Source organism: Pristis pectinata, chromosome 3, assembly GCF_009764475.1.
Source record: "Pristis pectinata isolate sPriPec2 chromosome 3, sPriPec2.1.pri, whole genome shotgun sequence".
Classification (NCBI taxonomy): Eukaryota; Metazoa; Chordata; class Chondrichthyes; order Rhinopristiformes; family Pristidae; genus Pristis; species Pristis pectinata.
In genome coordinates, this window is record NC_067407.1 from 48,951,957 (window position 1) to 48,976,689 (window position 24,733).

General features: G+C 37.5%; 2 protein-coding genes across 5 annotated transcripts in view; one reads left to right on the plus strand and one right to left on the minus strand.

Annotated features, from left to right (window-relative positions):
* LOC127567833 (UDP-N-acetylglucosamine transporter-like) overlaps positions 1-654 on the minus strand; it is a 50,862-nt gene extending 50,208 nt beyond the window's left edge. For 2 of the 4 annotated variants that reach the window (XM_052010950.1, XM_052010949.1), the window contains exon 1: positions 472-654. The gene's annotated coding sequence lies outside the window, so the exon portion shown is untranslated. The remainder of the gene's footprint in view (positions 1-471) is intronic. The other 2 variants (XM_052010951.1, XM_052010946.1) reach the window with 1 other exon arrangement.
* prpf38b (pre-mRNA processing factor 38B) lies at positions 12-22,844 on the plus strand. Its single transcript, XM_052010945.1, has 6 exons — positions 12-501; positions 7,966-8,034; positions 12,146-12,297; positions 13,190-13,250; positions 17,297-17,523; positions 17,615-22,844. Exons 1-6 carry the CDS (start codon positions 262-264, stop codon positions 18,504-18,506), a joined length of 1,641 nt encoding a protein of 546 aa, XP_051866905.1. The 5' UTR covers positions 12-261; the 3' UTR covers positions 18,507-22,844.
* The last annotated feature ends 1,889 nt before the right edge of the window (positions 22,845-24,733 follow it).

Genomic DNA, 24,733 nt, shown 5'->3' on the forward strand with positions numbered 1-24,733 from the left:
CTTCCGTCAACCGGAAAGAAGTAGAGGGCGCCATTTTGTGTATTTTATATAAGTTAAGAGCAGAGTAGGCGTGCGGAATAGTTTATTTTTTAAAAGAAAAAAGCAAGTTTTAATTTTTACTAATATCTCAGTCGGGCGACAAGTTATGTGTGTTTAAAAATTACCCGGGATTTTCAAGGTTCCTTGTGCTCCCCACCCACCGACCGGCACGCATTGATGTGGAAATCGTTTCTCTTGTGAGCGGGAGTGAGCGACAGCGAGATGGCTAACAAAACGGCCACTGGGAACCACCAGCAACAACAGCCGCCGCAACAGGCCGGGGGAAGCGCCAAACCGGCCTCCTCCGTCAAACAGGGCAATGTACTGCCGTTGTGGGGCAACGAGAAGACTATGAACCTCAACCCACTCATCCTCACCAACATCCTTTCCTCGCCCTACTTCAAAGTGCAACTGTATGAACTGAAGACTTACCACGAGGTCGTGGACGAGATCTATTTCAAGGTAAGAGGCCGCCCCGGCATTTGTAGGCCTCGGGCCCCCCTCAGTAACGGCGGTTGTGTTTGTGCTGGAAATTGGGCGCCACCCGTGATGCCGTTGGGTTCCTCCATCGGGCCACAGCATGTTCGTTGGCCTTGCGCAAGGCCCGAGAGGGCCAAAAAATACAAAGAAAGAGGATTTAGGTGTTTTGTTTTTGTGTGTGCGCGCTCTATCCGGTTTCTTCCGGAAATGGGCAAAGTTCTCTAATTTTTAAATTGGTTCAAAAGATTTTCGAATAATCCGGTAAATAAGTTTTGTATGTAGTGAAGCCGGGTGATTGGATCTTTACTGGCTTTTCCTGCCAGAGGTGGTTTGCGACTTGAGTTTGTCTCTGTCGGATACTTTTTTACGGTTTAGGCATCAAAGAAAAAATAATGCATTACCTTATTCTAGGTTAAATTATTGTATAGTTTATTAGTCTATGATAATCTTTTTACTGCCATTTCATCCTAGTATAATCTTCTAACTAAAACGGCATGCAATGTTTGCATCTACACTTATTTCCTCTCCTCCTAACTAAAAAGTAGTATGGTTTTACGGCTAATTGCTGGTCTAATTTCAGCATAGCCAGTAACTACCATTTTGAATGAATTAATTATAGTATCAAGGTAGATTACATGACTGGCAAAGGATACTTAGACTGCTGTTTTATTCTGGTTTCCTTTTTAATGGAAAAAATGTTACGTTGGTGGACACGCAGTGACCTTGAGCTAGTATAAAAAAAGTTATATTAGCTAAATGGGCAAAATTGTAAACAGTTATTCTCACTTTGAGGTGTAATATTAGCTGATGAACAATATGAAAAGTGTGCCACTGAGTCAAAAAACATTGCTCATGTTTTCATTGTCTCTTGAGACATATTTGAGTTTGGGCTGTGTAATAAATTATTGACAGGAAATTGTTAGCCTATGAATTAGAGGTGGGGAAATGGAAGCTAGAGCAAGTTTCAATGATAGGGTGATTTCTTCAGAAAAATGCAGTGAGTGGCGTCGTCACCTACAAAAATTGAGGGTATAAAATCCATTTATTATTTACACAGATTCACCAGACTTGATGGAAGCTCTTCTTGTAACTCTGGCTATGGCACTGTTGCTGAATGGAGTTGATTATGGAATTGCCTGAAAAAAAAATTACGTTATCCACTTTCAATTTTAATTAGACATGTAGTGATATGTTGAGATTGTCTTTTCTGTTATGGGGTAGATTCAACAAAGCAAAGATAACAATGTTTAAATCTCCCTCACTAACAGCCTAGATTTCAAAATTCACATTGAACTTTGAAGAAATTCTTAATCTGATGTACTTTAGTTTTCATTAGTTTTCAAAAACTTCATAGTGAATTTAGTGAAACTAAAGTCTTTGTTTTACTCATTGCTCCTACATTTTATGCTGTTACAATGCTCAGATGAGGGACCACATTGTACCCAGTCCTAGCAGAGATAGATTTGAGATTTCCATTCAATATGGTTTCTACGGCAAGTTGAAAAATAAATTGGATTCACTTACAGGGCTTCTCATAAATTCTGACTATGGATTGCCAATGAATTTTAATGGTTTTAAAATTGAGGTCTGATTAGTTTTCTTTGCTGTTTCCTTTCCTTCCAATCTCTAAATTCACAGGGCCAAGCTTCCTCTGAAGAATCAAACACTACTCCACTATGCCCATTATGCATCATAATCTTCTTCTTTGACCCTTCTTCTACAACACCTTGCCATTTAATTTCACTCCAAATGAAGGGTCTTGACCGGAAACATCGACTGTCTATTTCCCTCCATAGATGCTGCCTGAACTGCTGAGTTCCTCCACTCCAGCATCTGCAGTCTCTTGTGTCCCCATTTAATTTCCCTTCCTGACTCCCATTTAGCTAACATTTCTCTCCTTTAGTACTTTCCCTTTCTCCTTCAAACCAGCATAATTTCTTGACCAACAGGTGCTCTGGTTAAGCAGTTTTAAGATGCTCATCTTTCTGTTCCTGCTATGGCATTGATCATTTTTATTGATATCTAGACCAACCAACTTCCCCCATCTCCTGAAATTCTTTGTGCTCCAACTTGTTTCCCCTCCATGTTTATGAAACGTGTAGTAATTTTTTTTCAAAGGTGTCCAATCATCCCCGTTTTTAGGCTTAATACCAGTGAACAGGACAATTTCATTTTTTTCTCTGATCTAGTTTTGAACTCAGAAATGAGTGGACATTCTTTTTCAGTGTTTTGATTTGTATACTGTGTAAACTTATAGGCTGCCATTGGTAATGCAGTGGGTCATAGGTTCAATTATGAATCTAGAGCGTTGAGCATATTATTTACGCCGACCCTTCACCACTCCCTCAGTACTGCATTGAAGTGTCAGCTGCTGTAATTCAGATGAATTGTGAAACCTACAACATTCACAGGTGGCCTTAAAATCATTGAAAATTTGATACATCGTCTGTGCACCAGTGGGAGGAAGAAAGCTTCCCAGCCTAATGCCACCCTTCAGAACAAAGCCTGTTGTCCTGGTTTTTAAAGTGCATGTCCCACCATTCTTAGATTCATAGAGTCATACGATACAGAAACAGGCCCTTTGGCCCACTATTTCCATTGTAACTATCTATACCAGTCCAGTTCACCTGCGTTTGGTCTGTAGCCGCCTGTGCCATGGTGATTCAAGTGTTTCTCTACATGCTTAAATGTTGTGAGACTTCTGACCTCCAGCATCATCTTGGCAGTGCTTTCCAGATTCCAACCTCTGTCAGTTCCCTTCTAAACATTCCATCTTTCACCTTCTACCTATGCATTCTGGTTTTAGACACCCCTCGCCATGGGAAAAAGATTCTTGCTATCTACACTATCTATCCCCCTCGTAATTTGGTGTTTACCTGTTGGGTCACCCATCAGTATACTCTGCTCCAGGCTAAACAAATCCAGCCTTTCCAATCTCTCCTTATGACTGAAATGCCCTGTAACATTCAGGTGAATCTACTCTGTACCATCTCCAGTGCACACAGTGGCGACCAGATCTGCAGTCCATAAAACTTTCCCCTTCACTGTCAATCAGATGACCAATTTTTGTCTCATCTGAAAACATCTTTATCATGCCACTGCATTTAGATAAAAATCAATATATAAAACCAAGGGTCTGAATACTGAGCCCTGCGAAACCCCAACTATAACAGCCCACAAAAAAACAAATCAGCATTACCCTTTGTTGCAAATCATTGAATTACATTTGGATCCAATTGGAAATTCTCCCTTTGATCCCTTACTTGAATGGATTCTTACTCATTTGCCCAGCCTGCCTTGTGTGACTTTGTCAAAAGTTATTCTAAATCCATGTAGACTGCATTAAATGCACTGCTCACATTTACTCCTTGTCTCCTCCTTAAAGAATTTGGTTAAGTTTTAAGACACAACCTTGCCAATGACAAATCCATGGTGGTCACCCCTGATTCATCACTGCCTAAGTGAAGGTTCAGCATTCACTTAACCAAAATTCCAATGACTTGTCTGCCACCAAAGTTGAAGGAATTAGCCTATAATTATGTTGTTCATCCTTGCTCTAAAAACAATGGCGCAACATTAGCAGTCGCATGACTGTTTGAAAAGAGCAGAGTTCTCCCAATGCCCTGGATGATATTTAGCTCTCTACCAAAACAGATCATCTATTTTTGTAGCTCGCCATTTGCTATGTATAAATTAGTTGCTGTGGTAACTAAATTCAAAACTGCTTTGTTGTCTTTGTGAAGCATTTTTGGAAAGTTCTGAGGTTGTGAAAGATATATAAATGTGTGTTCACTTGGTCATTCTTTATAGTTGAAATACGCAGGGCTGACAAGCAAAAACAATTTATTTTGTAAATTCTATTGGTTGCTATGACAGCATGGTAAGCTCTTCTTTCACTGCCTCATCAATTGACTGTTGAGAACACTCTACAGTGCAAAATGGATGATACATCTTGGCCTCCACCTGAGATTCCCAACGTTGCAGGAGCCAGTCTTCGGCTAATACTATTCACTTCCAAATGATAAGTTATGGCTGAGCACACTGGATACAGAAAAGGTTATGTTGGGCGTCAACGACATCCCAGCTGTAACACTGAAGATTTCTACTCCAGCTCTAGCAAAAGCACCAGCCAAATTGTTACTGCACAGCTACAACACTGGCATCTACACAACAAAGTGGAACTTGCTCAGGTATGTCCAGTGTGGGGAAAAAAGTAGGATGAATCCCATCTAGCTAATTGCTATCACCCTACTGTTAGCAGCAAAATATTGGAAGGGGCAGTTGACAGTACTATAAAGCAGCACTTACTAATAATTTATCTGGGTTCTGCCAGGAATAACTGACTCCTGAGAACATTACAGCACTGTTCAACCATGGTCAGAAGTTCTGAATTCCATGGGATGGGTGTCTGCTTTACTCTGATTAGCAGCGCTTAACAGGAAGCGATAAGGTGCCATGTTAAATAATAATAGTTTGATGAGGTAGCATAATCATATCAGAGCAATAATTTTAGTTGATATCTCCAAAGTAATGAAGGAAGTATCCTTGGGTGTTACTTATTTCTACATCAGTCGATTTCTGCATCGAATGTGACATAGTGCTGCACTACAGATTATTAGCAAAAATTGAATTGGAGATGGCCTTTTGTCCGCTTAGTATTTATTTGGGAAGTAGAGAATCTGTTCCAGAATTTTACGTCCCATTTTTAAAAAAAAAAGTTGTATATCCATGTTTACCAGTAAATTTACAAGATCGATTAATGCAGATTGGACCCACAAGTTTAAAAAGAATAGATTAAGCATATGGATAAAGCTGTGGCAAATGGAGTTCATTGTGGTGGTATGTGAGGTCATGCACTTTACGGTTCAAGATAAATAACTAGAAATTGATTTGGGCTGTATATAATGATAGTGCTATAGCCTGGCAAAGTGGAGATGGTTGGATAATCTCTGCCAATCAAGCTATTGGATGTGACTGACATTGTACATAAAATTTTCACAAATTCCTTCACTCATTGATTTTATTTTTTTGGCGATATAACGCTTTTTATTGCGAGAATCTGCTGTAGTTTGCTGCTTCCATTCTTTAAATGGACCTTGAGTAAATCAAATCTTGCAGACTACTTGTTGCATCCCAACAATAACACCAATAAGACAGCAATACTGTTTTCTAAATGAGAGGAACAGATAGCAGTTTCTCCTCCACAAGACAGAATTAGAAATATGAAATTCTCTTGCGTGAGAATCAACAGGGGTAAGCCAAAACATCCCTTGGACTTTCCAAACCTGTGAATAAGATTGTGGTTAATCCTTTGCTGCAAGTTCACTTTTCTGCTCAATTCCTATATTCCTTTCATGTTCTGAATTCTCAGCATTGCATATATTTAAGACTAAGCATCCACAGCCTCCTATATACAGCAATGGGTCCTTACCCCGACTCTAAATTATTGACCTCCTTTTCCTATGCCCCAAGATCTAAATTCTTCATCTAGAGCAAACAGCCTTTCAGCATCTATCTTGTCGGTTCCTTTCAGTATCTTGTATATCTCTTGCCTAGAAGATTGTGGTTGCAGGGGCAATTGGAATGTTTAAAGACTTCAAGATTAGAATTTATTTTAGGCAAGGATAGAAAAAGATACTGATTACAGTAAGGGAAATGGAATTGAAATGCTGCTTGTCCATGAATTAATTGATTGGAAGAGAAGGCTTGGAGGATGGAGTTTATTTTTATTAAATTAATGGAGAGAAGCCATGATAAAATTGCACATTTGATAGTTGATTTACAAACTTGCAAAATAATTGAATGGAATTTCTTGGTTGATGTATAAGTTCTTCAGGTTTACTGCTTGCCAATTTAATCTTGAATCTCCTCTTTACGTTCATCCTTAAACTAGGGTATTCATTATTGATTATGCACTAAGTATTGCAGGCACTACCCATGTTATTTAAAGTGATGTAACTTGAGTATTGTGCAGATAAACAGTTTGTTATCACAGGATTTTCCTTTTCCATCCTAACCAAACAACATCTCAGAAATAGTCATAGGATATAAATATTTTTATTTAGTGTAATTTATTGCTAGCTTGTATATTCATTAGTTATCTTTCACAATTTGTACATTGGTATTACATTGAGATGCAATTACATGGTATGCAATTATATTGAGATTTGGATTTGACCCCAGAAGCTCAGACTGAGCCTGGCATTGGGTGGGATCCAGGGGGATGGGGGAAAGAAGCTGGGAGAAGAATATTGTCTTGTTTTCGTTCTCTGGTCCCTGCCAATTCTTCCAGGTGCAATTGTTGACTGCTTTTAGGGAATTGAGATTGTCTTGTGGATTACTGGGGACTTTTGACAGGGGTGTGGCCAAAATTGGACCACATGACCTTTTGGGATGGCAAGCAGTTGCAATCAGCTTGGACCCCATCCATGTGCTGGAAATGATGTTCACTATGGATTTACATCAGATAATTGATCTTCAGATTGATGTTGAGAGTTAATATTAATTGTAAATATAATTGAGGAAAGAATAAACCATCCCAACAAATAATTGTTATGGTCCACAAAGTTTCTAAGGTAGGAAAATATGATTAGACAAGGACGAAGGTACTGGACTACATTTTCATGCAAGTAAGTTAAGAGCTAGTGTCGCAGCTATTTTGTCTGGGTCTGTTCTGTGTCTGTTGACTCTCTTGCCAGCTTACTTGAAAGGAAATATTCATTTCTTTGGCAATTATTTTTAAAGCTGCAGGCAAATATGATAAACAGATTTCAGGTTAAAAAAATTGTTGTTGAAGACAAAGATGCTGATTTTTGTAGGATTTGTTAACTTTTAAGTTAAAAATAATGGCAGTTCTATTCTATGCAGCAGTGCTGTGATGACATTTTAATGCCAATGGGGAAGAAGTAGCATGTTTAAATTTTGTCTGTAATGCTCCTTGGCACCAAATTCACAAGGGCCAACTTTCGTTTGGGTGTGTAATTGAAATATGAATTTTTTTGTCTATTTTTAGGCAACTCTGAATACAAAAACATGATGGAGGATTGTAAATATCTTTTTACTGATGAAATATCACACATTAACTGATCAACTTGCTTACATTGGAAAGTTTACAAACTTAATGTCCGAAGTCATAGATATAATAATTTCATATATCTTACTGTTGATTAGTACACCCTTTCTAAATTTTCTCTTAATTTGATTTCTTTTTAATGTTGTGCTAGTATTTGATCATTTTCCCAAGCCACTTCCAAATCTGCAATAAAAGTGCTGGAATGTATTTTAAATTGTATAAATATAGGAAAACAATCTTTTGATTCCGAGTGTAGATTCAAATAAAACTTTGTTCTTGTTCATATATGTGCAAAATTATTTGTCCTGATGGCAAAATTAAGTTGTTCTATTATACTGAAGTAAGCAAATCTCTTTCCGATGATTTCATTACAGGTTACTCACATTGAGCCATGGGAAAAAGGGAGCAGGAAGACTGCAGGCCAGACAGGCATGTGCGGAGGGGTAAGTAGAAGTACGTGATTTATTTTCTTAATCTCTCTTTATAATTGTAAATGTTTATCTTTTGTTGGGGGGGGGTGGAATCAGCAGATAATCTATGACAATAGAACTGAAAAAAAGTTAGCGATGAGGAAAAACAAGGATGAGCTTTCCAGAACTCGTGTATTTCTAACTTTATCCAGTTATGATTTTAAAGTCATTGGCACAGCATTGACTCTGTTTCTCTAGAGGCTGCCTGAATTGAGTCATTCTGCTTTTAATCTTAATCCAATTTTAATCTTAATCTACATGCGTGTTCTATTTTTTTTCTCCCCACCAGACTTAAAAAAAATGTCAGAGGTGGCTTCAACATCATGGCAGTTAAGGTCTAACCAAGTCAATATACTTCTAATGTCTTTGATGTCTGTTAAGAGCTTCATAATTTTGAGCTGGTTTGCACTGCTCACAACCTGGTAGTAAAGGAATGCTGAAGTTTGATAGTCAGGAGCAGAAATCTTACAATAGTGCGGATGACCTTTCTGTTCTCTGGTTCTTTACCCAATCGTGATTAAGTCATCGCTTAAAAATGTGATATCGCTCCTCTTCCACCCCCCCCCCCCCCCAACTCACATTGCTTTCCCCTCACACCTTTAATGCTTTCTCTGATAAAATAGTGTCTGTTGTTTAGCGGAATGATTATGGTTTTAATTGATGTAGATATAGATAGCTTGCTGGTGATTGGAGGGAAAAAATGTAGAATCTACTGAACTATGCCAAAATAATGAGGTGGGTAATTTGCAGTAGTCTATTATCATATCTTTTGTGTAAAGCTCTTCTGAAGTTTACATCATTTTCCTGTGCAGGTTTTTTCCAACAAATCCAAAGTTGTCATTTCTCCTGTGAGATCTACTCCAGCCCTGGATTTTAATTTTCTCAAACTCTTGCAGTAAAGCATGGAAAAGTTAAAGCAAACGGAAAATAATGGAAAAATTCTCATGTACTTATACACGCAGGGAAAAAAACTTTTTAATGACTGTGAAATTAAGAACATGCCTTTTTTCTGTTATTTCTTATGCAAAACAATTTTTTAAAAAGATATTTGTTAGCTTTATCAGGATCAAAAGTTCTTCTATATCTTCAACAACTTCGTTGACCCCTTAATCAGGCAGCCATAGTTCTCCTTTTCAATCAAACTTTTAGTTGCACCCACAAGTCATTTAAGAAGACATGTGAACTATGTAGTCTGTCCATAACATGCTTTTCATTTTAGATAACATTTTATTAAAATGAAGCATCTTTAATTAACTTTAACTTTTTTTAAACTTGCTTATGTTATGTATGTAATGGGAAAAGGGTAGTTGAAGATTCAGTTGTGTCCAAAGCATTTACTTTCGGGAGAAGCAATCTAGACTTTGCAGTCCCTTGCTTTCTCTTTATCAATGCAATATCTTCAAGTACTTATTCATTTTTTGATGGCTGCCATCAAATCTGAACTACCTATCAGGAAATGCATTCTAATTGTAAGAAGGATTTTTTGTTCATTTGAGTTCTTTTGTGCCAGTTACCCATTGCCCTGAATTCCCAAATCTTTCCAAATTTTATGTACCTTTCCATTTAATACCTGCAGTGATATATTCTTCACAACATTCCAAAGCACCTCAGTTTTAAATGACTGTTCCCTAATCTTGTAACTGTAACTTCTTTCCCACTAGTGGAAACATATCAACAACTACCCTACCATGCCCCCTTAAGATCTTGTATGTTTCAGTAAGATTGCTCTCATTCTTCTAAGCTCCGAGGAATAGAGATCCAATTTCTTTAGCCACTCATTTTTGGACTATCCTCTCATCACAGGAATTAGCCAAATGAGTCTCTCTTGGACTGCCTTGAACACTAGTTAACACTCCAACACCCAACACTCCCTTTAATAAGGGGACTAAAACTGTGCACGATACTTATGATGTGGCCTTGCCACACCCTGCACAATTTGTAACAATACTTCCTGTTTTGAAATTCCCAACACATTTGGAATAAAGGCCAATGTGCAATTTGTCTTCCTAGCTGTTTGTTGCACCTGCCTGCTAATTATTTCATTTATGCATAAGAATACCTGGATTCCTCTTGACATTTGCAATTTCTCTGCACTTAGTTAATCGTCTGCCTTTTGATTCCTCTTACCACAGTGCATGACCTCGCACTTTCCCACAATTTGTTATGTGTTCACCCACTTAACCAATCTATTGTGTTGCAAAGTCTAAACATCCTCATGACATCATGCTTTCCCATCTATTTTAATGTAATCACCAAATATAGATACCTTGCACTCACTCTGCTTTCTCCTCCAGATCATTAATGCAGATGGTAACTAATTGAGTGCCAAGAATTGATCCTTGGGGCACTCCACCAGTTGCATTCTTCTGGCCAGAAAAAGACCCATTTATTCTAGCTTTGTCTTCTATGTGACAACCAGTTTTCAATCCATGCTACTATACCTCCCCCAATACTGTGAGCTATTATCTTGTGTACCATGTTGCACCATGTCAAATGCATTCTGGAAATACAAATACACTGCATTTACAGATTCCCCTTTATTGACTCTGCTTGTTGCAGCCCTTAGAACTTAATGTTGAATTCAATAATTTCAGGTAACTCTACTTTGCAGTGTGTTTCCCAAACTGGCTGGTTCTGATGAAAGGCTGGTTCTCTCTGCAGAGATGCTGCCTGCTTTGCTAATATCTAGTCTTTGCTGTTTTGTTACTTTTCATTTTGCTAAATTTCCTCTCCTTGGTGTCTGTAAGGCCAATAAGGATCAACACTGGACCATGTTCACCTTTTATCTTGGCACTTTTTTAGCAGTTGATAAAATTTGGTCTGGTGTTACATTCATGATTAAACTTCCAAGTCCTCTGCATGCAATTTCAGTTTCTGTGCTGCACGTTATAGTTTGTTGGATTAGTTCATTTTGCTGCTGGCATTGAGTTAGTATCTAGTTTTCCAGGCAAAATATACAACATGGATTTTCTTCTTCCTTTGATCTACATTGTAGCTTTATAATGCCAGTTGTAAATTTGCTTAATGTAAACTGTGCAGTTAATGCTCATGGTACTTTCTGTTCTAATTAGATGCTTGAGTTTGCTTGGACCAGTCAGATGTATGTGCTCTTTATCCTCCTGAAAAGCCCATCATCTTATTACTTGTATACAGATGTGAGATTTTTCTCAAAAGGAATAGATTCTCAATTATTGTATTTTTGGTAAAGCTAGCATATGTCTTTATATTTATCTGAATATGCTGGTTATATTTCTTCGAAGCGAAGAGAATATCTTACTGTGACACTACTTGAAACCACATGTAGGCCTTCAGAACCCTTTAAATTTGCTCAAATTCAACCTGTTGCCTATATATTCCTGTATGGTTTCTGCTTTTTATTTTGCTTAAAATCGTCAATGATTTTTAACAATATTGTCCTTATGGTTCACTCACTGTGCTTAAGGTAAATGGTAAACTACCACTTGTTTGAGAACTGTTCTTGCTTAACAGGCAGCCTGCTATTTTAGCACGGAAATAGTGAGGATAGTGAAATTATTCAAGGATTATATGAATAAGAAAATGTTGAAGGCTTGTAAATATTTCATTATTTATTTCAAATTTGCAAATGTACAAGGGAAATAACACTAAATACAATTGCAACCAGTAAAAATATTTCTTTCTGTTCAGTTCTTTCCCAATCTGGCTTCGAAGCTGAAGATGTCAGTATTACCATATTGACATTTTCTCTTGTTGATTTTGGCATGGTTATACTCTGTGGAGAGTAAAATTTAATAAGGGAGGGAAAGCAATGAAGTCTTGAGAAAGATGGAGATCCTTCTACTAACTGTTTAGTCATAGCTTGTTTACTAGAAAATAGCTTCTCTGTTTTCTTTTTCAAACTTCTGTTCTTTGAACCAGCAAACTAAATCAAAGAAATAAGGGATTGTTTGCAAAAAGGCTGTCTTAAATGCAGAATTTAGTTGAAATTATAGTTAAAAGTAAAAATTGTACGCCACCAGTAATCCCTATTTGCGGTCTGGAAAAATAATACAACAAATCCCTGTGCGAGTACTTGTATAAAATTTTCTTTGAATTATTATTTCAGGTTCGTGGTGTTGGAACAGGAGGTATTGTTTCAACTGCCTTTTGTCTGCTGTACAAACTGTTTACCCTGAAGTTAACTCGCAAACAAGTGATGGGTCTTATAACACACACTGACTCTCCATACATCCGTGGTTTAGGATTCATGTATATTCGGTATGTCTGTAGTTTGGTTGTAATCAGCCATTAAAACATAGACATTGCGTAGACTATTTAAATTTGCATTTCTTTGGCCAGTTATAATAAGATTACTTTTGATCAATCTACCATTAATTTGTGGCATTTGAAATACATAACCTTTCATGGTCCATTTCATGATATTTAAAGGGATCATGAAATCAATCCTGTAGAATCCAGGAATGCTGATACCTTCAATCCTCATTCAAAGAAACTTAATGAGCATAAGTCCAATATACTATGCAGTAGGCATTTTAAATCTACATTTGCATCAAGATGTCAGGCAGTAGACTGTGCTAAATGAATTATAACACCTGTTGACTGCCAAAACTAGAACAACCCACTTTGCCAAATGGCATTCCAAACAAATTTCTGTTTTTTTAAAAAAAAAATTTGTGCCATAAAAATCATTTGTATGCACAACTTGCTTGTGCTTTTCCAAGTGAGGTATCAGTTCATCAGACGTGCCAAAAGTAGGATCTAGATATTACAATCTGAAGTTGAGTGTGTTAATTTGGGGTATTTTGAACTGGTTCTGTCAAAAGGAAAATAATTTTTAAAGCGCACTTTTGCACAATTAAGTATAGCAACCAATTCATGTCACTCTCCCACTGATATCGAGCATAAAGAAAAATATAACGGACAGTATATACATCCAATTTCACAATTTCTTGCATAACTGAATTTGTCAGTTCTGTTGGTAGAATTGTAAAGAGATTGATGTCGGTTAGCTGTAAATTGGAGATCTCTGTCAAGACAAACATAGCTCAGATACAGAGATCAAAATTACAATGTGAAACATTTAATATGTGCAAATAAACCGTATTACTGCATACTTATAACCTTGAATATTTGTAACTTTATTTTGCAGGTACACACAACCCCCAGCTGACCTGTGGGATTGGTATGAACCTTTTTTAGATGATGAAGAGGTATGTTGGGAAGGATTGTAGTATTCGTTGATACTGTTGCGCTGTAGAAGAATGATTATAAAGTTGTTTTTTTAAATTAATTTTAAAGATTTTTTTTCTTATTGAATCACAGCTTTTGTAAGTATAATTATTTGTTTTTTTAGGAGTGATGTATTAAATCTTTGTGGGCCAAAGGGCCTGAATTATGCTGTAATTGTTCTATGTTCTAAATCTGTTTTATTCCCATCAGTAATTATGCACAGTTGTTATTTGTTTTTATTTACAGTGTCGTAACAGGCCCTTCTGGCCCAACGAGTCCGCGCTGCCCATTTTAAACCCCATATTAACCTACCCATACGTCTTTTAAAATGTGGGAGGAAACCCATGCAGACACGGGAGAACGTACAAACTCCTTACAGACAGCGACGGGAATCGAACCCCGATCGCTGGCGCTGTACTAGCGTCGAGCTAACTGCTATGCTACCGTGCCGCCCATATTTTGGTCACATCACATTAGATGCTGTGACTTGAAGTACTTTGGTTGAATTGGCTACTCATTTTGCTTCGATTACCAGGCTGTCCTTGGATTTGCCCAGTCTGCTGTACTGAGATACAAATTCAAGTCCAAGATGCTGTAGGGCTGACATAATATGGTGCACATCAGAAACCAAGCTGCTCCTTCCACTTTAAATTTCATGGAACTATGAATTTTAGGTTCTCTTTAAATTTAGAATTTTAAAATATTGATTACCATTGGAGGTATACTTATTAGCTTATACTTTAAGATAATTATAGTGTTACACTAAAATGTATTACAATGTAGTCACCACCCATTTTATTATGATCTTTAGAACAAAAAAAAGTGACAAGTAAAGAGCAGTAGATCTATTAAGGCTGTCCTGACTTCGTGTTACTAGGCATGTTGTCGCCCTACCTTTTTCCACTCTGGCATTTACTCAAATACAAAGAGATATTTGGTAACCACAGTGATTGGTAACCTTGCTGTGGGTTTTATTTAAAGGTGTTCATTACCCACGGGAACTCGACAATTAATTTCAGATTACTTGGAGCAAATTTGCACTCATTCCGAGTTTGATGACTGAGAAAAATACTTTGTTAACAACCAGCCACGGCTTGCTAGTAGTACCCTTGCCATTGAGTCAAATATCTGAAAGATTGTGTTCTCATTCAACTTGAGCGTGAAATCTTGGCAATGTTACAGCATTTTCAGGCTACTGTTGGAGGTGCAGCCCTTAGAATGAAGTATGAAGCTGAGGATCTGTCTTTCCTCTTTGGTGGGTGTAAAATAAACTGTGATATTTTATAAAGAGCAAGGGGATCCTGGTCAAAGGTAATTCTTCAGTTAGATAGGTTATCTGCTCATGATTAGTGTGAATTCTTTAAGCTGCTGCATACTTTTTTGACAGTCTTCCTTAACTTGCCTAACTCATTTATCTATCTGGCCAGAATACAATTCATTCATTAAATTTGTTAATCCTATCTACTTGAAATTTACACTTTGCCAATGTAAATGTAGTAGCTTCTCTGACCTGTCATAACTAAGTTAATAGCTCTTATCATTTCTTGATCCCTCCTGAGCTTTGCAAGAGGCTCTATCTATACCACGTGAGAGGGAAAATCGGACACCGATTGCAGTCTAGCCGAGCCTTTCCAATTACAATGAATAGGAAAGCATGGCACATTTGTTGATAATAAAAGGTATTTGGCAAGCTAATTTATCATTGTATTCAAGATCTTCTGCAATTTGTTATTTTACCCCAAGGCGTGTATGCATCCACGTATCACCTGCTCTTCGTCTGCAAGGCATTTTCTCTGACATGCTGCATTGGGGGGAATCACAGTAGCCATGGCCAGCTCCTTAAAGTAATCCCTCGGCCTTTCCTCCACTTCCACGAAGTCACCACACTTTAATCCATTACCCCTTGAACTCTTCTACACCAACTTTCCCCACGAGCCCTGAACCTTGAATCCCATCCCTTTTCCTGATATCCCCATTCCCTAAACCGTTACCGAATCAATGACCCATGCACGTCAGAGAAAATGCCTTGCAGATGAAGATTGCAGCAACGCTGCACTCAGATGACTGTTCACTTGTCCTTAGGCTGGAGAGAGCACAGCAAAGGAGGTACTCGACTGTGACTGCCTACCTAATCAACGTGATGACATCATATCTGAAAAATCTTATTGCCCCACAATATTGAATGAGTAAAAATCAAAATTGGCAAATTTGTTGTTTCACATGAGCCTTGTTCCCTCCCCCCCCCCCCCCCCCCCCCCCCAGTTTTAATGTTGGCCTTAGCTGTGGGTCACTTTGTCATTACTATCATCACCTTGTCATCAATATGATAGAAAAACATCCCATAGGGATGCATCTCCACTTGAAACATGGGAATCAATGGGAAAATGAGGTCGCATTAATAAAAAATTGTGATGTGGGTGGTTTTTGAAGAATGCAACCCCTCGGGGGGGGGGGGGGGGGGAGGAGTGCAGGGTTGGCTGTAGGTGGACCATAGATGGATGTTTTTTTCTGCTATGATGTTTTTCTAGGACTTTTGTGGGGGGAGGGGAGAGAATGGGTTTGAGGGATTTCTCTGCTTTTATTTGAATAAAATTTCTTAGCTCACGATGTGGAAAGTAGTGTGTTTAAGATCTGCACCAAAGTGGTTCCTACCTGTGAAAATAGCCATCTTTTTATAGATGCAGGTTAAACCCATGTTTAATGTATCCATCTATATAGTCATTCTAAAATTCAAACTTTTTGAAGGCGGTGGTGGTGTCAGGGAGAACGCTAGAGTGGCTGTTGATCATTTTTTAGTGGTGAAGAAATGCTGGGTACACAGGTGTAAATATTGGTTCCACTTCTCTAGCTGTAAACTTGGGCACTTTTATGAATTTAGTGCCATTTTCCTATCCCTACCATAGACACTTTAAAGCGCACCCGTTCATATCAAAAGGTAACTGCAATATATCGAAAATTCTGATTTCTTCCCCACCCCACCCCCGCCCCGCCACAATGAATTGATAGTATTAGGTACACCGTTGGAACAAAAGCCGCAGTCTGCCTGTGATTACAAATGCCTTCATCAAAATTTTAGATCTGAGCCTGAGTTTAATGAAGCTCTGAGACTGCTGGCATTTAAGCTAATTGCCCTGTTTTCTTCTTTAGATCTTCATTGGGCAGCAGGTGAATTTGGAAATGTAGCTGAGCAGCACTATTGATTAATGTGTGTGAGTGCAAGCGCTTATTTTATGTTTAGAATGTCTTTTTTATTTTTCTAGCCTAATGAAATCTGATTTTCCTGTGTGCTTGCACTGTAGGTTGGAAACTGACAATAGCTGACTAACATGTCCTGAGCTGTGAGAGGGCATGGCAAGGAAGCAATCATGCGGTAATGACCCTTTTCCGAAGATGATGGTCATTGTGGACTATACAGTTTCAAAATATATTATATTGAATGTTAATTGATATCTCACTGCTTCATGGCAGTTGGTTTGCTATTGCTTCAAAATTAAATTAAATGCAGCAAAGATGACAACATGCAAGGGAAAAAATAGTGGCTTGCCAACAGCTTTCAAATTTAACTATAAACTTTGTAGCTACAAAGTATGTAGGTCAATTTGCATTGCTGAAAAACTAAGTAATTTAGAAAGTGTGCCTGGTTTCATAGAGATTTAGCTATGGGAGATTTTTTCCAAACAGGACAATTAAAATACACCTTTACATCACATTGAGGGGTTGGGTTCCAAAAGAGATTACACCTTTTTATCATTATGTACAGAATATTTACATAAGGTGTATTGGTTTTACAGAATGTCTAACAGGCATTCAGAATTTTTCAACCATTTTATTACAGGCCTCAACATAAATTTTATGATAGGCTTGAAATTTTTGCAGTTAGAACTTCACTAGAAAATAATTAGGTTACGTTAAGAATAGTGCACTATATTTAACACTGGGGTACCTTGAATATTTCACATACTGATGCAAGTGTGAAGGTTGAGAAAGAGCAGTTTTACCAATGGTTTATTTTTATTGTGTTTTTCAGGAACTAGATGTAAAGGCTGGAGGAGGGTGTGTCATGACTATAGGAGAAATGATTCGTTCTTTCCTTACTAAACTGGAATGGTTCTCTACTTTATTCCCAAGAATTCCAGTTCCAGTTCAAAAGAATCTGGATCAATATCTCAAAACTCGCCCCAGGAAAATTGCCAAAAAAGATGGGAAAGATGCAATGGAAGATCAAGAACGTCTTTCAGAACGTAGACACTCAAGGTACGAATTATGAATTACTTGAAAATCCCAACATACATTTAAATTGGTCTTACACAGCCTTTAGAACGTTATTTTTTATTTTGTCTTTCAGGTCACCACGAAGATCTCTTAGTCCACGTAAATCTCCCAGGCGGTCTAGAAGCAGAAGTCGTCATAGAGAGGGCCATGGTTCATTTGGTTTTGATAAGGAATTAGAAAGAGAGAGAGAACGGCAGAAAAGAGAACGCGAGCAGGTTAAAGACAGAGAGAGGAGTGAGAAGGACAGACATAAGTCTAGAAGCACAGACAGAGGCATGGACCGCAGGCGAAGCAGAAGCCGAGATCGGCACAGAAGTCGAAGCAGGGATAAAAGGAATGATAAAAAAGATAGAGATAAAGAGAGGGAGAAGGAAAATGAAAGAAGCAGGAGGAGAGACAAAGATTATGACAAAGAAAGGGTAAGTGACAGAGATAGGGAGAGAAATGTTGAGAAAGAATCAGAGAGATCTAGGGACCGAGATAAACGAAGCCGATCAAAGACAGAAGAGAGAAAACGTAAGGAAGAGAGGAGAGAAAAAGATGAAAGAAGACACAAAGATGATAAAAAGGATTCAAAAAAAGATAAAAAGCATAGTAGAAGTAGGAGCAGAGAGAAAAGACATCGGAGTAGTAGTCCTGGCAGAGGTCATGTCAGCAAACGCAGCAGGAGCAAAAGCAAAGAAAAATCTAAACATCGAAATGAACACAAAGAGAAATCAAACAAAAGAAGCATTAGCAGAGAAAGGACTGATGAGAATGACAGTGAACGACTAAAGAAACAGTGTAGCCATAGTAAAGAGAGAGCTCACAAGCGCAGTCGAAGCAAAGAACGATCTCACAAACAAAGTCACAGTGATGGTAAGGACCATTCAAGCAAGCCAAGCCACAGAAGTCTCAGTGCAGAAAGAGAGAACAAAAGCAATGCAGAAGGGTGGTTACAAGGCAATACCACTGATGATGACTGAAAATCAAATCTCTAATTGTACAGTGATTAAATTGTTTTGCTTTTGAACATTTTTTTAAATTATGCCATGGCTAGGATAAACACATGTCTTCGAATTCCTGTAGCCTGCAGATGATATTTCCTGTTTGTAGGAAGTGCCTTTGGTAACCAGCTGTTCAATTTACCATTGTAATTCAAGACCAATTTTATTCTGTACAATGTAGATGATACAGGATTTGTTTTTGGTTGAAATAATGTTTTTGCAAGTATACTATGTACATATGTTGAGAGTTTTAATCATTGGCACAACTGCCATGTTGGTTCATTTTGTATGATGGGCAATAAACTGCCGGTACTTAAAAACTTGTGTTAATACACTGATAACACTTGTGTCTGACATATCCATCCCCTAAAGTAGATTTTCCCAAACTCAGCTATATTGTACTGGTTTTCTATTTATTTAATGTGAGACCTTACACATCTTTGATGAAAAAGGTGGGTGATACGATCTTTATAAGATGGAAATTACATTGGGTTTCCCTGGCATTTGTGCAGATATTCTATAGGGGGTAGCTAAACACAAAACAAACCTAAATCCTGAGCCAGCATTTCTAATCTTATACCAGATTTCAGCATGCGAGTTAAGAAGATGCAATCAGGTCTAGTGTTTCCTTGTGCAGTGAATTACTTGCAAGACATATTTTAGGTCTTGTGATTTTGGCTTCTATCTTGTTTAATTGATAATCTTTGTAACAAAAAAAATTATAGAACATTTTGAACAGCTTTTTTTTTGGCTTTGCATTGAAAGTAGTATTTTCAAGCTTACGATACATTTTTATAAAGCAAGTATACATTTCAGTTACTGGAGGAGTACTTCAATGCATTTTGTGTTTTTTGAATATTATATTATAAGAAGTAGGGAGTTTAATGGCTGAAGCAGTTTGTTCTTGGTCCCTTGAATTCATTTGGGTCAAGTGAAGTTATAGTGGTACATTTAAAATTTTCATTATAAAGTTGGTAAACTTTGCTTGGTGTTTTTTTTAAAGTGTTCAATTTGGGGCTTTTTTTAAAAGTTGACCCAATGTATCAAAATCAATCAGCATTAATGGAATAAAATTAAAAGCAGGGCCTCAATCTATTCTAGTTCATAATGGGTGTTTGTCAGGATTTCAAAGATGAGCCCAAAGATTATTTTAGTTTCAATATGTCTACTACTGCAGTGTTAACAAATTGTTTTAGAGTCTTTCATGTAAATAATTAATGAATCTACAAAATAGTAAATGATCCACATTCTCTAGCCTGATGTTTTTGCAGATTGCAAAAAGGGAGATATTGATGAGATGAGAACAGGTTGGAATGACCAGTGAATGTACTTCATTCAAAAATACATAAAAATGTTGCTTGCTTTGTGTGATGTACAGTCTACAGAGGCTACTTCAAAAAATATAAGGCCAAATTATTTTTTATGTAAAAAGACTATTCCAAACACTGCAGTGTTTTTAAAAAAAAATGGATATTCCAGATGATGCTTTTAGTCATCTGAGAACCAGGATACTGATAGGGAATTTTAATTTCAGAGGTCAGCACTGAAGTGTATTCCACACATGCAGAAAACACTAATGTTTTCTCTCCTTGAGTAATTGGGGTGTAGTTGAGGAGGGATGAATATAAAGATGAGCAGCTTATCTGTTGAAACTTTTACAAATTAATTTTATCATACTGGAGGGTTTTCATATCGAGGCAATAACTGACTTGTTGAATGGATTGTGGATTAGTAACTTAAAGTTCATTAGCCAGGTGTATGTGGTAAACTGCATCCTTAAAGCAGCAATTTTCTGTTGTTGCCTTGAAGCTGCCTGATATCAACAATTTCATATTCCTCTTCAGCATATAATTTAATTGGAGGATTAGTCTTGAGTGTCATTGTCTCATTTATAATTTCTTGTTTAATACCATGTGCTTTTTTTAAAAGAAGCAAACTACAGCCATTGTTTAGTATGTGCATTAATATTCCTTTTATTGGCTGTAATGAGTCAGTTCAATGACTTGAGAATTGTCCAGGGGAAAAATGAGTTTGGAATGTTAACATTAAGGAAATAGCACAATTTGTAATGTAGAAAAAGGGAGAACATAATGGCACTTCCAAACACTAATTTTTTTTTAAGCTCTGCAAAAACTGGGATTGGCCATATGTACACATCCTTGTCCATTTCAAGAAATATTGAATCCCTGGATAGATAAAATAAAGGAAATGAAATATTGCTTAAACTCCCAAAGAAACACAAAAGAACAAATGTAGAAAATAGTGTCTTGACAACTTCTTAACACAAGCTGGTTTCTCTTGAGTCTTTTATTTCCTTTAAATATTAGGCAGCGTTCCTGATACTGCAAACACAAGTGTTATGCATATATTTCTGCTGTGGACCTTGTTCATTCCAGAATCATTTGAGCTGTATTTGAAGCTCTTATAAGATGCAAGCAAACCACACAATTATGCTCAATATTTAGTTTGTATTTAACCTTTGATTACAAAATTACCTTTTTCATATTGTGCAAGTTTCACCCTTCCTCCCAATTCACCAATGTTTCAGATGCAATAGTGGTTTGTCATATTTACAAGAAAGATAGGGTAGAGGCTGGGTATTCATTTTATGCATAAAGATTTTTTTTTAAACAAGTGCTGTCTTTTTAGAGGATTGACTCAAATTTACATTAGGTGGTGGAGTTCATCTAGCAATCTGCCACTTGCTGTGGACCACTTTCAGCAGATGGTGTAGAATTTGATATGTTTTGCCTGTTTCCTTGGGGCAATGTATAGCATTTTATGTTTCTGCACTGGTTCTCATTTTCACCTGTTCTATTAGCAGATTGAAGTTAGCATTGGATCAACTTAAATATGATTAAGGATCCTCTGCCACTTTCAGAGACCTCTTTGAAAAAGATCAATGAAGCAGCCCAAATTTATAAGGATCAACATTTTTATTTCCTGTTTTACTGATATCTAAACTATGACCTAGCAACTAGCTACTGAGATAACTACAGACATCTTCCCACCTCCACAGAAATGAAAGCTGCTGCTAGCTCCCACCCAAAAATTACTTGCAAAGCAGCAAGCACAAATTTGATCTGAGAATTGGTGTGCTTCCTCTGGAAGTGCTTGACATGAAAATCTTTTTGCTCACTTACACTTCCAGTTTATTTCTGCACACACACTTCAAAAATTCTTAAAAGTGATGGTTTTGTTGATGTTGCTTTTTGTTAGTGGTCGCAATTGTGCCACTGACGTGGGAAGAATAGAATATATTTCAACGACAACATGTGCAAGTTCAAATCTTTTTCGAGGGACTATGCTGTACCAGATCGATTCTTAAATGCCCTACTGAACACATTGTCTGGTTCCTTGGCTTCTTGTATCTTAACCAATGTAACAATGCACCTTGGTTATTACCTCATGGGTGTTGGTTGGATCTTGAGCAAATTGGCTGTTACATTCCCAACAGTACTGGTACAATAATACAACAGATGCTTAATTTGCTAAAGATGTGTGTTTTTGGTCATGAAAGATGTATACAAATGCATATGTTATATAATTTAAAAACCCTGGTCATGGGAAGTGTCTAAAAACTAATGTACTTTTCCAGTTCAACAGGAATTCATTACATTGTTGTTCATTGAATGAACTGAGGGAATGCTTGTGGTTGGGCTTTGCATTGCTTTTCACCTGTGATTCCCAACGCAAATGATGGCAGATGGAGTTTGATCCCCAATCTCAGCAGCACCACAATAAACCTTCCACTTGATTCATCCTATTAATTGCTGCACTTTTTTCTGCTACTTATCAGGTTGCTAAGCACCAAGGTTGAATCACTTACTTTCCACGTTATAATTTTCTTAAAGCAGATCAGATCAATTCTAAAATTTTCTTGTCCCCAAAACATCTCTGGTCTCAGCCAACTCTTCCATGCCCTGTTGGCCCGATATTCCTGTTTCAGTTCCTCTTTCTCCTCTGCACCTCGCCCCCTTTCCCCAGGCAACTCTTATGAATTCTCTACTTTCTTCAATTTCTTAAGTGATTACTTAAAATTCCTATCTAAAGTTGATATCACACTAATGAACCTATTTCCACGAGTAATTTAATGTTTTTGCTTTGATGTTAGAAAGCTCATGGCAACTTTTTTTTATTAAGAGTTATGAAGAACATTGTTGCTTTGTGAGTGCTTTGTTTCTGTATATTAAAAGGTCCCTGTTTATTTTTTATTATGCAATTTATCATGTGTCTTCCCACAATGAGGTATAAAATAAAACATACAATTGACTGGTGAATGAAGATGCATTGTCATTAGAAAATGATGGTGCTTTGACAACACTTAGGATTGTGAAGGCAATGATGAGATGAAGCTGTATAGTTTTTTTTAAAAAAGTAATCTGCAGTTGAATCTTAAGTACATAATTGAAATATCTCATGGTAATTATAATTATACAGAATGTGTCAAACTTAGACTTCTGCAGATACTGTGCATAGTTCCTCCTGCTGTGATGGTCACAGCACCTCAATTATCTGCTCTAAAGGTACTGGTCTTGGCTGTTTCTGCTCCATGCAGCTGACACATGGATGAAATAACAGGCCTGGCCCCTTAAGCCTGACCTGAATGTAAACTCCATTCTGCATTACAGTCTACCTGCAATAACCTTTCACCACTTTGCTTATCAAGAATCCACATACCTTAACATTAAAAAAATATTCTCACAACTTGCACCACCTTTTGAGGAAGAGGGTTCCAAAGACAACCCCAAAAAAATTAACTTTCCTAATTACTTGCTTACTACGTGATCCAGGATACCTTGTTATCTTGGCACTGTAATCTCCTTTCATTAGAAGATTATTTTTCCCTGCCAAGATGAACATTTTCTACATCATTCTCCATTGTTGTATCTCAATTCCTGGCACCAAACAGACAATATGGCCTCTTTGCTGCAAATAAATTATCAATTCCCCTCAATGTACTTTCCCCAACTATTACATTCTTGTTTGCTCCCCTCACATGAATAGCTTCCACTACTATAGTGTTATGGTTAGTTAACTCATCCTGCAGCCCTCTCATCCAAACAAATTGAAAGAACGTCAAATCCGTTGGACAATTACAAAGGTGGAGACTCTTGCTCTTTGGGTCCCCACCCCCTGTTTCCCTTACAGTCACACTCTGACTGCCAACTAAATCAGAAGACTCTTTCTCATGAGGTCTGACTGTCTCCTGGTACAAAGCATCCAGACAACTTTACCTTTCCCTAATTTGTCACAATATTTGTGGCTAAATATTAAGCCGAAGCTCCTCCACACTTCTTCCTGCAGGTCTGTTTGACCTGGATCCCATTGGCATCCAGGATCTCCACACAGACCACTGCAATCTGTCCTGCCATCCTTACTGTATTAACTGCTGAATTTTATACAATCTGTCATTTTCTTGTTTATGTTTTCATTACCTTACCACCAGTTCTGCACAATAGGAATAGAATAGACCAGAAATACTTATCTGACTTCTTCCCCCACTGAAAATAAACACACCAAGAGCTGATTGATTACAAAGCAGAAATTTGTCAGGAAAGATGTTCACCAATCAGCTACCAGACTTGTACCAACATCATCCTTTAAAGCCCTACGCTACAAAGGTCACATTGCTTTCGGGGCCACATTTTTAAGCATCTGGACTAAAATCATGTCACAGTAATGGGCTTCCCAAATTCATTTACAAATTGGGTCTCTCCCAAGGTCACTTGCTTAACTCTCAGCTGAAAGCCACAGTAAAAGCTTAAGGTGACAAAAATGTGACTTTTTGTGTCCTTTAGACTGGAATTAATCACCCATTTAAAAAAACTACAAACCCACCCTTTACTCAAGTTCTTCATCTGCATATCCTCCATTAAAAAGGAGGAATTTTTAAAAAACATGCAAATAGTGTAATTTTAAATGGACTAGAGCAGGGGTTGGTAATCCACGTAAAAGCCATTTTTATCCCAAATTTCCCCCCAAAAATTTGGGAGCTGCATTGCATGAAACCTTTGTTTTGATGATGAAAAACAGAAAGACACACATGGATTTGTGTTGGAATAAATAATTATATTCACAAACTGTATACATGTACTTTAGACATGGTCTTATTAACCACCATCTTCCTCTTGACATGATCATCCTGAACACACACACTCACTCTCTCTCTCTCTCTGCGGGGCTGAAAAACTGCGAATCAAAAT